This window comes from Microtus oregoni, unplaced genomic scaffold (assembly GCF_018167655.1).
Source record: "Microtus oregoni isolate MIOR12 unplaced genomic scaffold, Mior012 000021F_ref0000039, whole genome shotgun sequence".
NCBI lineage: Eukaryota > Metazoa > Chordata > Mammalia > Rodentia > Cricetidae > Microtus > Microtus oregoni.
Window position 1 is genome coordinate 6,032,172 of NW_024543080.1, and position 14,396 is coordinate 6,046,567.

The following is a 14,396-nucleotide window of genomic DNA, read 5'->3' on the forward strand; positions in this document are numbered from 1 at the left end:
TGCCCACTTCTGTAAGGTCTCTGTCGTTCTGGCTAGCCTCAGTCATCTGCCTTTGGATGCTGGGATTTATTTAAGGCATGTGCCACCACCACCTAGCCAACAAGGTTTTCAACTAGTATGACTTTCAGGCTAACAACATGGCACAGTGGGTAAAGGAATTTTTCCGGTAAAGACTTTTGCCCTGTATTCCGTCAGAAAAGTGGAAGGAGGCTTCTCACGGGTGTCTTCTGATCTCCAACACAAACACGTGTACATGAATATCCACAAAGTAAAGTGGTATGGCTTCCATATTATATCTAGCATATTTAACCACTTTTCCTTTTAATAAAAATTTAGATTTCTAAAAACTTCGCATAAGGGGTTGGAAGGTGACTTGTCTGTTAAAAGCACTGCTGGTCTTGGGTTGCTGGCTAGAGACTGATTCCCAGCACCCACATTTCACTCAGAACCATCTGTAACTAGTCTCATGGGATCCTCTGTTCCCTTCTGGCTTCAGAGGGTACCAGCCCACATGGCATGCTACATCTAGGAAAAATACTCATACGAATAAACCTAAAGAAAAGAGTGAAGTTTTTTTTTTTTTTTTAAAGATTTATTTATTTATTATGTATACAACATTCTGCCTCGATGTATGCCCGCACGCCAGAGGAGGGCGCCAGATCTCAGTACAGATGGTTGTGAGCCACCATGTGGTTGCTGGGAATTGAACTCAGGACCTCTGGAAGAACAGCCAGTGCTCTTAACCTCTGAGCCATCTCTCCAGCCCCCAAGAGTGAAGTTTTTAATATTTACTCTCCTCCTCAGACAGCCGTTTGTTTATTCACTGGCGTGAGTTTGAGGCAAGCTAACTGAGCATCTGCCTTGTCACACAGAAGCTCTGAGGATTCTATGGGCCTTGACTTGGTTAATCCTTACAGCAGCCATATATTGTTGATGAGTTAGAGCCCCTTTATCTGTTGAACCAGAACTCTAGTGGCCCCTATGCCTTCCTTGACGTGTCTGTCAATGGTTTTGCAGGTTCTATGGCAGGAATTCCTCCTATGTTCATGGTGGAGTGGATGCCAGTGGAAAGCCCCAGGAAGCAGTTTATGGCCAAAATGTAAGTTACAGATTATCTGTTTTCAAGTATCTTTGAATTGAGACAGATTTTAAAAAGTAGCCTTTCTGGACTCTTCACTGGGTTTTTCTAATGTGACCCTTTGCTGTAAAGAGTTAGTTTTAGTAGAAATGTATTATTGATCGGATGTATTTAAAAGGACAATGTGGAGTGTTGTATTTTATATGCGAAGGAGTTGAGAAGTATCTCTCTCATGCTCCAGATATGCACAGTACTTGCTTCATAATTTGATGGGAAGATCAGTCTTGAAGAATCTGGGGCTTTGGTTTGGGCTTTAGCAGGAAACAGGAAAAATTTGGCTCTAGGAAAACAATAGTAAGGTACAATGAGGTGTGAGGTCAGAAGGCAGTTGGTAGCAGTTTGTGAGACTAATTAGCTGCCTAACACCCAGACTACAAGGCACAGGATCAAGATGCGTTCCAATTTCTTGTGTAGAGATGATGTCTTAAAGATGGTAGTTGACAGGCAGTTTGATTGTAATGCATACTTGTCTAGATTAATGCAGAACAGGCAAATCCTTAAGCTTTTTGGGTCCTGAGAAAATAGGCGCTGTGTGTACATAGTGATTGTAGTTAATGTGGCAGCACACATGTTCTTCTTCTCTTCACTTTTCCCTGTAAAGGATATACACCACAAAGTGTTGTCTCTGAACTTCAGCGAATGTCATACCAAAATTCGTCATGTGGATGCTCATGCAACCCTGAGTGATGGTGTAGTTGTACAGGTCATGGGCTTGCTGTCTAACAGTGGGCAGCCAGAAAGGAAGTTTATGCAAACCTTTGTTCTGGCTCCAGAAGTAAGTTCATTTCTCTTAGTTTGTATTTATATGATTTATGTGTTAATAGTTTGTGGAATACTAAAGAGTTTTACAGGTTTGGATTTGCTTATTGCTATTTTTCAAATTAAGTAATAATTTGAATTTTACTTATTTTTATGTGTATGGGTGTTTTGGCTTTGTTTGTACACCACATGTATGCCTGCTGCCCTTGTAGGCCAGAAGAGGGCATTGCATACCCTGGAACTGACATAGACAGTTGCTACGTAGGTGAATAGAAGAATAGAGCTAGCACCCTTAACCTCCAGATCATCTCCTCCAGCCCTTTCACCTTTGTTTCTTACGTGTTTGAGTGTTTTACCTGCATGTGTATGGATGTGTTACCTAATGGCCATAGAGTTGGGAAAGGGTATCAGATCTCTGGAACTGGAGTTATATAATGTTGTGAGCCACCATGCTGGGAATTGAACCTGGTCTTCAAAAGCAGCCAGTTTTCTTAACCACTGAGCCATCTCTGCAGTTTGCGCACTGCTGTCTTTGAGAGCTTCGATTAGGTGTGTTACTACAGCTTGTTTATACACTGTATGTACATGTGTACTTTAAAGTTAGATGCTGAAATGTGTGTGTAAGTGCATGATAGATACAGAAGAGAGGATTGGGGTGATAGGACTCATGGTTTTGTTTTTAAAACCCTGAATTTGGTCCCTGGGACCATAAGAGAAAGGAAAAACCCTACATGTTTGTAAAAATATTGAATTGTATTTTCAGAGAGTTTTGAAAAGATGGAAGAACTTTATGGATGCTGTTTTCTTTTTGAGAAGAGTTTAATACTCAGCTTTGGTTGCTTATTAATCCATATTCTGTGGTACTAAAATTGAGATTGCATGTTGTTTTTCTATAGGGATCTGTTCCAAATAAATTTTATGTTCACAATGATATGTTTCGTTATGAAGATGAAGTATTTGGTGATTCTGAGCCAGAACTTGATGAAGGTGAGCTTAACTCATCTATAAGTATGAAGCTTTTTGAAATTTGTCACTTTTATTTTAACTGAATCCACTCTTTCCCCCCCTTTAGTTCTTGTTAAAGGGAATATGTGTGTACGTGAAATTATGTAAAAGTCAAACCTAGGAAGTGTGTGTATAGGTGACATGTCTGTATAGATTCCATACTATACTATAGAGTCTGGAGACACGAGCAGCTTTATCAGAACGAACTAAGTGGCATAGAGCATACTCATTTTCCCTTGCCGTCTGTTGCCTATTCCAGCTGTGGCAGTACTGCAGCTGTTTTATTGATCTTCCACTGATAAAAATACCAGTTTGTTTTCCTTCTTCTCATTATTACTACTCTTAAATAGATATGACAACAGAAACAATGGTTTTTAGCTTCTTTGCAAGCTTTTCCTTTCTTTACTAATAGATCTTGTGAAAATAAATCATACTAATCAAGTTTTTCCCGCTTGTGGGGAATGGGGAATGTTCCAGTGAATGGCTGCCTTTGTAAGTTTGCTGACTTTGAAGCTTACACTGAAAAATACTGTAATGTGTAAGTGTGTGAGCCTCTCACAAAGATGTGGTGCATTATGTATTGTCAGAATCAGAAGATGAAGTAGAAGAGGAGCAAGAAGAAAGGCAGCCATCTCCTGAACCTGTGCAAGAGAATGCTAACAGCGCCTACTATGACGCCCATCCTGTGACGTAAGGCTAGCCAGCAGTTGCAAGGCCTGCATTTGCGCTGATCTGCAGTGTAGTTAGTGCTTGTAGGATTATTGTTAGAAGTTAATGTTTTTTCTTTTTCTTTGTTGCTAGATATCAAACCCCCGACCTTTATGCATGTTAATTATGCCCTTGCTCACCAAACTACAGCCTCAGCCCCTGGAAATACATTTTTGTTAAAACAGCATATTTAAGCCAATATTTGATTATTTTTTTTTATGACATGTATCAAGATACTGGTTTGTATCAGATGTGGTTGATAACAGATAGTAAAAACTGTTTAGGACAATACACTGAACTTAATTTTTATGAGAAACATGGTGTATAGGGGCAGAGAGGTGGCTCAGCCAGTAAAGGTGCTCAGCTGTAGCCCTGGTGTCCCAAGTTTCAATCTTGAGTTAATATTGGAGGAGATATGTGACTCCCTAAAGTGCTCTAACTGTCATGCATTGCCCTTCACACTCATTAGAAAATAAGCACGGGCCGGGCGATGGTGGCAAACGCCTTTAATCCCAGCACTTGGGAGGCAGAGGCAGGCGGATCTCTGTGAGTTCGAGACCAGCCTGGTCTACAAAGCTAGTTCCAGGACAGGCTCCAAAGCTACAGAGAAACCCTGTCTTGAAAAACCAAAAAAAAAAAAAAAGAAAGAAAAAAGAAAATAAGCACGGGATTTATAGTTGGTACTAAGATAAGCATTGTGGGTAATCTAGGTGTAACAATGGTGGGGTGTGGCTGTAGTGATGGCTCGGCCTGTAAGAGCACCCACACGGCAGTCTGTAACCCCAGACATGGGATTCTGTGCCTTCTTCTTTACAGATATACATGTAAGCAAAACGTCCTTACATGCAAAATAATACCACTTTTAAACATTGGGGCTGGATTTGATGGTGCACACTTTTAATCTCAGCTCTCAAGGGAGGCAGAAGTAGATGGATCTCTCTGAGTTTGAGGCCAATCAAGGAAACATGGTGAAATCAACAAACAAAACAACAAAACCAAAACAGACAGAAAGCTGGGATTTGACTGGGTGTGGGTCTTTGTGGTAGAGAAGTTTTGCTAGTATGTGCACATGAGGTGGGACTTGGATCTCAGCCCTACACCGCGTGTACGTGAACACAGAACAGGTGACAGCTGTTAGCTTGGAGTTTTATCTCACTGGGACCTCCTGGTGACCTAGATGTTTTGTTCTAGTAATGGCATAGAGGAGCCTTTAGAAGAATCCTCTCATGAACCTGAACCTGAGCCAGAATCTGAAACAAAGACTGAAGAGCTGAAACCACAAGTGGAGGAGAAAAGCTTAGAAGAGCTAGAGGAGAAGTCTACCACTCCTCCTCCCTCCGAGCCCGCTTCTCTCCCTCAAGAACCACCAAAGGTGAGATCAGAGGAACTTTTCAGACATGCAGCTTCACGTTTTCATGCCTGGTGTCATTAATGAAGCATGATTTTGGTTCTGCTATTTGATACAGTAAGCTACACTTCTGTGTATGTGAAAGAAGCTGGAGTTTCTGTTCTGGGGAGACTTCATGGTTTTTCTCCACCCCAAAAATATTCCTAAGAATGAAATTTATATCGTAAAATTACTCTTGTCTGTATGCAGTGTTGAATGACTTACATGAAATTACTCAAGTCCATGTATGAGGCTTTCAGTTGCTTATATCTCTTCTGATGCTCCAGGAGTCATGCAATGTCCCAGCTGAAGTTGATCTGTGAGAGATACCTGTTTGTGATTTAAATGGGATCAGTTTCCTTACTATACTAATTCTCTTGTAGAGATGCGTGACACCCATAGTATACCATGTTAAACCTCTATCTCTGTGAAGCAGAAGGTTAAAGTATATTTGGGCAGTGAGAGAAGATAGTAGAAGAGTCCTTGTTCAATTTGTGTCTGTTAACTTTCCAACTAGTACTCTGTTCTTTTCTATTCTTCCCCTTCCCCAACACTGTCACTCACACATCCTGTCTTCCCCCCAACGGGGAAAGAAGTTCTATCTGGTTCAGATTTTATAGCATGTTTAGTTGATAGTGGTTTGTTTGCCACTTACTCATGTAGGAACTTGGTGTGGTTTTATTTAGCAGTTGAGACAAAACAGTCGTATCTTGCATAATGAGATGTTGAGAGCTGGCACACAGACTGGCATGTGTGTGTGTGCCTTTCTTCTAGGAGTCCATCAATATAAAGGAACAGATTAGAAATGAAAACAGATTATATATTTGGAAGTTTCCCTGTAGGAATGTTGGTGGTTTTCCATGATTAGTAGTCTAGGTCTGTTGCATTTCCTGCAGGCTTTCTCCTGGGCTTCAGTGACCAGTAAAAACCTGCCTCCTAGTGGTACTGTTTCTTCCTCTGGAATTCCACCCCATGTTAAAGCACCAGTCTCACAGGTAACGATCTGTGAACACATTGGATTGTATCCTTGTTACATTTGCCAATTGCTTAGTTTTTATACATTTTTAAGCAAGTCAACCAGAACTATGGATTAAACATACAAGAATGTATTAAATGTCAGTGCACCCACTTTAAATGCCAAATCTCTATTAATCTTACAGAGGTGGTATTTGGGGTTTGGGTGTGTGCAATACAGATTAAGTTGGTTTTATTAATATAAGTTGTCATTTTAAAGGCTTCTTTAGAAAAATACTCCGTTTGCAAATTTTACATCTTAGCAAGAATATTTTAGGTGAGAAATTTGGAAAGGCACAAAATAGAAAGACATTTAAAAATAATTGTTCTAAAGAAATAGAATACTTGTGTGTGTATATATATATAATATATATCACATGTATATATTATATATGTATATTTACATTGCCTAAACTCAGTCTGTAAGTGGTTCACACAATTTAATTGAAGCCTGTACCAACTTATGACTGTAGTGTTCACCTTAACTGATCGTTTCAGTATTCTGCTTTTTGTCTGTTTGTCATCTTACCATTTCAGAGCTTTCCAAAACTGTGAAAGTAAGACACTATTTATGCTTGCTAGAAGTTTAAATTAAATTTGAATTAAGTTTATTGGCATAGTAAAGATCCAGTTTTCCCCTACATTTTGAGTTGCTTCATTTTTCTAGAAAATTTACATTGAAAATGGTTATTGTATACATTTTCTAGATGCTTTAACACTAAGACATTGAGGTTTTAAAAGCAGTGATTATCTTGTCCTCGTGATGTTTCTACACACAGTAACCTATAGACTACTTGGTACCAAAATACCTTTGTATTTTTTTTTTCTAGTTACATATTTAAATGTGGTTGAATTTGATCACAAGCCAAAATTCCTCCTTAATGATTAGTGCTTTTCAAACCCACCTGGAGAAAGGACGAGTGATTCGGGACTTGAAACTCTTGCTTTCTGTCAGGTTCCCAGCTGGAGTCTTTGAATTGTTGTTTCAGAGATTTGGTGACGCTTGGTTTATTTTTAACTGACTGTATTTTGTGTATCTGGGTGTTTTACCTTGTGCATGCAATGCCCTCAGAGGCCAGAAGAGGGTGTTGGTTCTTTAGGGTCGTGAGCTGCAGCGTGGGTGCGGAGGATGGAACCTCCTGGGTCACCTGGAAGAACATGGCTTAACTGTTACTCCATGGATACAGCCCAACACTTATTTTTATTAGTTAAATAATAATATTCCTTTCATGTGTCTTCCACTAACAATTTTGTGTTCAGCATGTTACATTCACTTTTCTTTTAGGGGGTGGGTGGAACAGGGTCTCAACTGTGTATAGCCCTGGCTGGCCTTGAACTTACAGAGATCTACATTTTAGAGACAGGAAGGTCAGGATCACACATAACTCACCCATGTTTGGACGGCTGAAATATAGTCTGGCTTTTGAATTTATGTAGGTACACATCAACTGCATATGTGGTTTTACATGGGTACATTTTTCTTAGGACTTTGGAGGGTAATGTGTCTTTATATTTACACCAAAGAAGAGTACTATGTATTTGAAGTATGTCTTAATTACTAGATTCTAGACTCTTTGTGTAGCTTACATTGGAGTTAATTTTGAAGTTATTTTTTTATTTTCCACTCCAATAAGAAATGTTTAAAATTGAACTTTAAGGGACTTGAAAGATTGCTCAGTAGTTAAGATCACATTATTGCTCTTTCAGAGGACCTAGCGTCCACGCCGGGCGGCTTACCATTCCAGGGCCCTGGTGCCGCCAGCCCCGCTTGTGCACCTCTCACCATACAGGCACACACAGATACATAACTAAAAATACTCCTCATGTCTGCGCTGGGTGTGAATTTGTGATATTTCCACTGGGTTTAGTAACCTTCAGCTTCTTTTGTTACTTTTGAAAAGATTCATTTTCTTATATTTTAAGTAGATTATTTGGTACAAGGAAGTTAAGTCTACTTTTAGGGCATTGATGGCATTGAGTCAGTGGAGTTCTTGGGAAGGCAGTTTTGCTGGAAATGGACTAGCTCTTCTAAATAGCTTGTGTTCAGTGAAGGACTTGTGTTATGACTGTGCCTTTTTGACTTTATTTGACCATTTTTATATTTTGTTTGACATTCATTTTCTGTAAGATCATGAAGTTAATTTGAAAGCCCTAATACAGTGTAGGCTATTAGCTATTTCATCTGCTAGGAATGGCTAGTTTTAATCATTGGACATGAAGAATTACAAGAACACAACAGCTGGCTTAGTTGGCATTTGTTTCTTAGCGGGGGACCGTTCTTAGCTCTTTAATCTGTTTTGCATGCACTGGCGTTCTGTCTACTTCCAAGACAGATTTACCAAATCAATGTACAAATTATTTATAAGCTGGGAAATAATTTCTTTCTTTATTTCTTTCATTGTCATTGGTTTTTCGAGACTGGGTTTCTCTGCAACAACCCTAGCTATCCTGGATCTAGCTCTGTAGACCAGACTGGCCTCAAATTCACAAGAGATCCGCCTGCCTCTGCTTCCTGAGTGGTGGGATTAAAGGCATGTGCCACCACTCCAAAGATGGGAATCCTTTCAACTTACTTTAATTTTAAATTGTTTTGAGAATCTATTTTGGTAATATGTTTTAAAATATATTGAGGTTGGAGCAGATCCTCAAGTTCTTTGATAATACTTAGATTGAGTTGTCTTGTTGTTTTTTTTTTTCCTGAAAATACAAGGTATTATTTGCTATTTTTTCAGAAAAGATATATTTTTATCAGTCCGGGTGGTTTTTGCCTCCACACATGTGCACCATAAATGTTCAGTGCCTATAGAGGTCAAAATAGGGCCTCAGACCCTAGAACTGGAATCTAGAGGCCTTTTAGCAACCATGTGGGTGTTGGGAACTGAAGCGGTTCTCTGAGAAAGCAGCAAGTCTTTTAATTGCCTAACCCCCTTTTTTCTTTCTTTCTCTCTCTCTCTCTCTCTCTCTCTCTCTCTCTCTCTCTCTCTCTTATTGAGATAGGGCCTCACTATGTAGCTCTAGTTGACCTGGAACTCTGGCGAAATAGGCCCAGGCTGACCTTGAATTCATAGGATTCCACCTGCCTCTGTTTCCTGGATGCTGGGATTAAAGGCCTGTTCGATCATTCCCAGCACACATTGTGTATATATTATATCCAGTAAGACACTAAGTTTGAGTATTCTTCAATTCTGATTGATATGCAAACTGTACTAAGTTCTGCTTTAAGGCTCCCTTAGTGGATGTGAGCATATATTTCTAAAGATTCGCCTTTCTGGGCACTACATTTTAGGTTGTTTATGGACTGGTAAACTCTTAAGCACAGCTAACCTCATTGTCAGGTATAGAATACTATGAACCAGGAATTGCTGAGCATCTGTTCAAGCACCGTGCTTGGTTCTTTCAGTGGTGCATGTCTGCAATCCCAGCAGCGAGGGAAGAATGGTTTAAGATCAAACTGGACTGGGGCTGAAGAGATAGATGGCTCAGTGATTAAGAGCACTGACTGCTCTTCCAGAGGACAGGGGTTCAAGTCCCAGCACCCACATGGCAGGTACAGCTGTCTGTAACTCTGGTTCCTGGGGATCTAGCAACCTCACACAGATGTGCAAGACATGTAGGCAGAATACCAAGGCACATAAAAGTAAATTAAAAAAAAAAACAAAAGAACAAAACAAGGCTAAAAACCCAGTTCTCTCCAGGATTGCCCCCTCCCATACATACAAAGCAAGATAGCTAGATTGACTTCATAACAAAAATGAGAACTAAATCCACTTGTTATAGATCTCTGGCTGGCCTTGAAGTCACAGAAATTCCCTTGGCTCTGCCTCCTAAGTGCTGAGATGTGCTAGCACACCCAGTAAAATTAATTTTGTTACTAGGTAGATTCCAGGATGTGTGATCTCATCTGGTGGGAAAATAGTTTACATAGAAAAAAACTAGGCTGTAAGAAGTAGGTAAATTCTAAATAATTGCTAATGTTATAGTTTATATACACACACACATATCGTAGGGTTACAGTAGCTGCTATCTAAATGGACAGTTTTGAAAGAACCATAGTACTTGCAAATTATAACATCACAATTAATGAAAAATTGAGTGCTGCTTAGATCAAGGTCCTTCTCAGTGGTTAAAGTGCTGGCTCTTAGTTGGGGGTGTCCTTTGAGGATTCATTCATTAGTTTTGTGTTTTGCTTGGGCCATAAATCCGTGGGCAGTAGAAAGCTTGCAGGGTTTGAGAATGCAAAGGGTTTGTGTTGAAGTGTGCATGGTATTTATCATTTACAAGATTTCAGCGTATTTAAGTCAGCAGTTGACAAGACAGTCCTGTCACTTCCCACCCCATTTAGGAGGGTCAGTCCTTCCTAAAGGGCTTCTTTGACTATTTGAGATGTTATATGGAAGCTCTTATTGCTTTTATTTTTGAGATGTGGTCTTCCTGTTTGAAGGTGGTTTCAAACTTGAGATCCTACTGAGTGCTGGGATTATAGGCACTTGTCACCGTGCTAAAGGGTTATGTGTCCGAATTATTAAAATACTGGTTTCAAGATTATGGGATGGGATTAGGAGATGTCATTGATTTCTGAAGGTAGCAACTAGATATTTATTGAGGAATTATGTGTCTTTATTCTTGTCTTTATAAGAAAGCTTTTTAACTTTGTCTTATGTATGTATATGGAGTTGCTCATCTTGCATTTTGTGATTTCTGTAGCTATAACTTATGCTGTTTCTTGTGAGTATAATTTGAATTTTAAAGAGTGTTTTGTGCAAAGGCAGCTCAGTGTGAATTCTACTACAATCTTGTGACAAAATTAAGATCTACCCTACAGTCCTAGCTTGGTACAGAATAGCTTTTTAAAAGTATTTTTCAAACATAGAAAATTAGGTGAAAACATCATAAACTTAATATTATTATCCTTGCTAGTGACTTGCTAATATAATAGTTGCTTTGGTTGGCTTTTCCTCCAGTAGAAGTTATTTCTTTATAATATAAAAGTTTTAATAATTTTTCCATTATATTTTAGCCAAGGGTTGACGCTAAACCAGAAGTTCAGTCTCAGCCACCACGGGTGCGTGAGCAACGACCTCGAGAGCGACCTGGGTTCCCCCCTCGAGGACCAAGACCAGGTAAGCTCAGCCCTTACACGGCCTTTGGATGTACTGGACAGTTGGAGGCTAAACTTTAAAAACTGTATTGGGTTTTGTACCTGGTCCAAGTAAAGATATCTCAGCAGCGTGTTCCTATCTGCGCACAATCTGCTCAGATAGCCTGGGTTAACAACTTTGAAGAGACGGTTTGTCACCTGTGGAGCCAAGTTTTTTGAAGGCATAAAACATTTGCTTGTTGTTGCTGGCTTTAAGAATACATTGAGCTTTTAGTGACCAGCTCACCCTACACTTTTTTATCTCTTCAGGAAAAAACACTGATTCCTCTTAAATTCTATTTTTTCTTAACTTTTCATCATTAACTAAGATGTTAACTAATGGTTATTTGAATTCCCTGAGAATTTTAAGAAGCTTTTGGAGGTTGGAGAGATGGCTCAGTGTTTCAGAGTACAGGTTGCTCTTCCAGAGAACCGGGTTCAGTTTACCAACACTCAGGTGGCAGCTCAGAATTGTCTGTAGCTCCCACCCTAAGGGATGTGATACCCTCTTCTGACCTCTTGGAGCACTAGGCATGCGCTTGGTGGTGTACAGAATACAGGCAGGCAAAACACTAACACATGTATAAATAGGGGTGGTGACAGACTTCTTGATTCCCACCTAGCACTTGGGAAGCAGAGACAGGTAAGTTCAGGGCCTGCCTGGTCTATAAGGCAGGTTCCAGGAGAGCCAGGGCTGTTACACATAGAAATCCTATCTTAAAAAAAAAAAAAGAGAGAGAGAATGCTTTTGGATGCAGGTGTGTGTGTGTGTGTGTGTGTGTGTCTCAAATTTAGAAATGTAATTTATAATTAAAGTAAGTGATGAATTCCAATGTTCCATTTGGGAACCTGTATTAGCTTTGGCCTTGACTATCATCTTGATGACATCCCTAAATCTGAGCTGTTCATTCGATTTTTTTTTTTCCCGTCTCTATTTCTTTGTTTTTATTAAGCTATATATTTTTCTCTACTCCCCTCCCTTCCTCACCCTTTCTCTCCCATGGTTCCCATGTTTCCAGTTTACTCAGGAGATCTTGTCTTTTTATACTTCTCTTGTAGATTAGATCCATGTATGTCTCTCTTAGGGTCGGTCGTCTTTGTTGTCTATGTTCTATGAGATTATGAATTGTAGGCTGGTTTTTCTTTGCTTTATGTCTAAAAACCATTTATGAGTGAGTACATATGATATTTGTCTTTTTGGGTCTGGGTTACCTCACTCAATGTTTTCTAGATCCATCCATTTGCCTGCAAGATGCCATTTTTTTTCCTGCTGTGTAGCACTCAATTGTGTAAATGTATCACATTTTCTTTATCCATTGTTTGGTCGAGGGGCATTTAGGTTGTTTCTGTAGTAGAGTTTGAAGTCAGGGATTGTGATGCCTCCAGAAGTTCCCATATTGTATTGCTTTGGCTATCCTGGGTTCTTTGCTTTTCCATATGAAGTTGAGTATTGTTCTTTGAGGTCTGTGAAGAATTTTGCTGGGATTTTGATGAGTATTGCATTGAATCTGTAGATTGCTTTTGGCAAGATTGCCATTTTTACTCTGTTAAGTCTACTTACCCAAGAGCATGGGAGATCTTTTCAGTTTCTTCCTTAAAAAATTTAAAGTTCTTGGGCTGGAGAGATGGCTCAGAGGTTAAGGACGCTGACTATTCTTCCAGAGGTCCTGAGTTCAAGTCCCAGCAACCACATGGTGGCTCACAACCATCTACAATGAGATATGGTGCCCTCTTCTGGCATGCAGTTATACATGGAGGCAGCACATTGTATTGTATACATAATAAATAAAATCTTAAAAAAAAAAGATGTAAAGTTCTTGTTATGCAGGGTTCTTCCACTTGTTTGCTTAGAGAACTGCTCATTCTTTTTTTTTTAAGTCATTTTATCTTTAATAACCTGGAATTAATTCAATGCATGAAAAACAAAAGTTAAGATCGTTCCTTTTACGGGAGATCCCCATTACGATAGACTCAGTCACATGGTGAGATAGGATTCCAAACAGTAAGGGAAGAAGGTATCATGCTCACAGATTTAGTTACAGATAATCAGCCTGGGGGCGGGCAGCAGATGAAATTAACAAACTCTCAGAGAACAGGATGCGGTTGCTGGGTCATGAGCACCTTGAAGCGTTTCTTGATAATGGTTCGGTGTCTTGAGTATTTGATGTTAGGGGAGAACCGAGCAAGACAGGCAGGATCAAATTTCTTCAACGTATAGACACAATCTCCCTATTGGTTGAGGTAATACTGGAGAAGCTGTCTGCAGTTGCCTTTGCCACGAGTGCTGAGAACTTCTCATTCTTAAGCCATTTAGGTGTTGTGAAGTTTTCTTGTGTGACTGTTGCTAGGTTACTGAATTAGATGAGTTAGTTTATATGTGGTAGTACCTTAGAAGATAAGAGACCCAAAAAAAGGAAATTGTACCATGCAAAGATGAAGTGTTTTGTATTTCAAAAGACTAAGGGGATATTGGGTGGGAATATTCCTTATTGGTTGAAAATCTGCTTATGGGTTAGTATTGGTCATTTATAATCAGATCAGTGGTCTAGGGACTGATATTCTAGTCAATAGTCACACTTTGCTGTATTCACTTACTAATAATACACTTCCTGCAAGGCCTACATTTATCTGGTTTTATTAAGCTAAGGCAGCAGCATTGCATGCATTTTGTTTGTTTCTGAGGCAAGGCCTCATTGTGCAGCCCTGACTGTCCTAGAACTCAAGCTCCATCTGACTCTTGAGTGTTGGAATTTAAGGCATGCACCACTGTGCCCAGCATTAATGTTGACTTTTCCCCTTAATTCATTGCCTTCTACTGTTTTCATATGCTGTCGTAGCTTTAGTATCTACTTTTTTCTTGTCTTTCAGGCAGAGGAGATATGGAACAGAATGATTCTGACAACCGGAGGATAATTCGTTATCCAGATAGTCATCAGCTTTTCGTTGGTAACTTGCCTCATGATATTGATGAAAATGAACTGAAAGAATTCTTTATGAGTAAGTGGTTAATTTTGCTTCTATATTAGATTTACTGTATTTCAGACAATCATAGTTGCTCGCCGGGGCTCAGTCCTCTCCTGCCTTGTGGTCCTGACCTGCCCTCCATGAGCAAGAGAATCTGGACTGGTTGGGGGTGTCCTGTCCAAGTGGACCACAGGACTCCACGGTTTTCAGTACAACAACTCCACCACCTAGCATGCTTTGAACATGAAGGTTCCTTTCAAAGAGGATATTCTTGAACTTAAAAG

General features: G+C 39.7%; 1 protein-coding gene, 1 non-coding gene and 1 pseudogene across 5 annotated transcripts in view; 2 read left to right on the forward strand and 1 right to left on the reverse strand.

Annotated features, from left to right (window-relative positions):
- G3bp2 (G3BP stress granule assembly factor 2) overlaps positions 1-14,396 on the forward strand; it is a 77,891-nt gene that overhangs the window by 59,742 nt on the left and 3,753 nt on the right. For 3 of the 4 annotated variants that reach the window (XM_041671318.1, XM_041671316.1, XM_041671317.1), the window contains exons 3-10: positions 1,018-1,099; positions 1,740-1,913; positions 2,794-2,884; positions 3,490-3,592; positions 4,802-4,982; positions 5,894-5,992; positions 11,029-11,131; positions 14,017-14,145. In XM_041671318.1, the coding sequence (XP_041527252.1) occupies positions 1,018-1,099; positions 1,740-1,913; positions 2,794-2,884; positions 3,490-3,592; positions 4,802-4,982; positions 5,894-5,992; positions 11,029-11,131; positions 14,017-14,145 (962 nt within the window). The remainder of the gene's footprint in view (positions 1-1,017; positions 1,100-1,739; positions 1,914-2,793; positions 2,885-3,489; positions 3,593-4,801; positions 4,983-5,893; positions 5,993-11,028; positions 11,132-14,016; positions 14,146-14,396) is intronic. The other variant, XM_041671319.1, reaches the window with a different exon arrangement.
- On the reverse strand, positions 13,234-13,973 carry LOC121460645 (annotated as a pseudogene).
- On the forward strand, positions 14,201-14,329 carry LOC121460992. Its single transcript, XR_005976135.1, has one exon.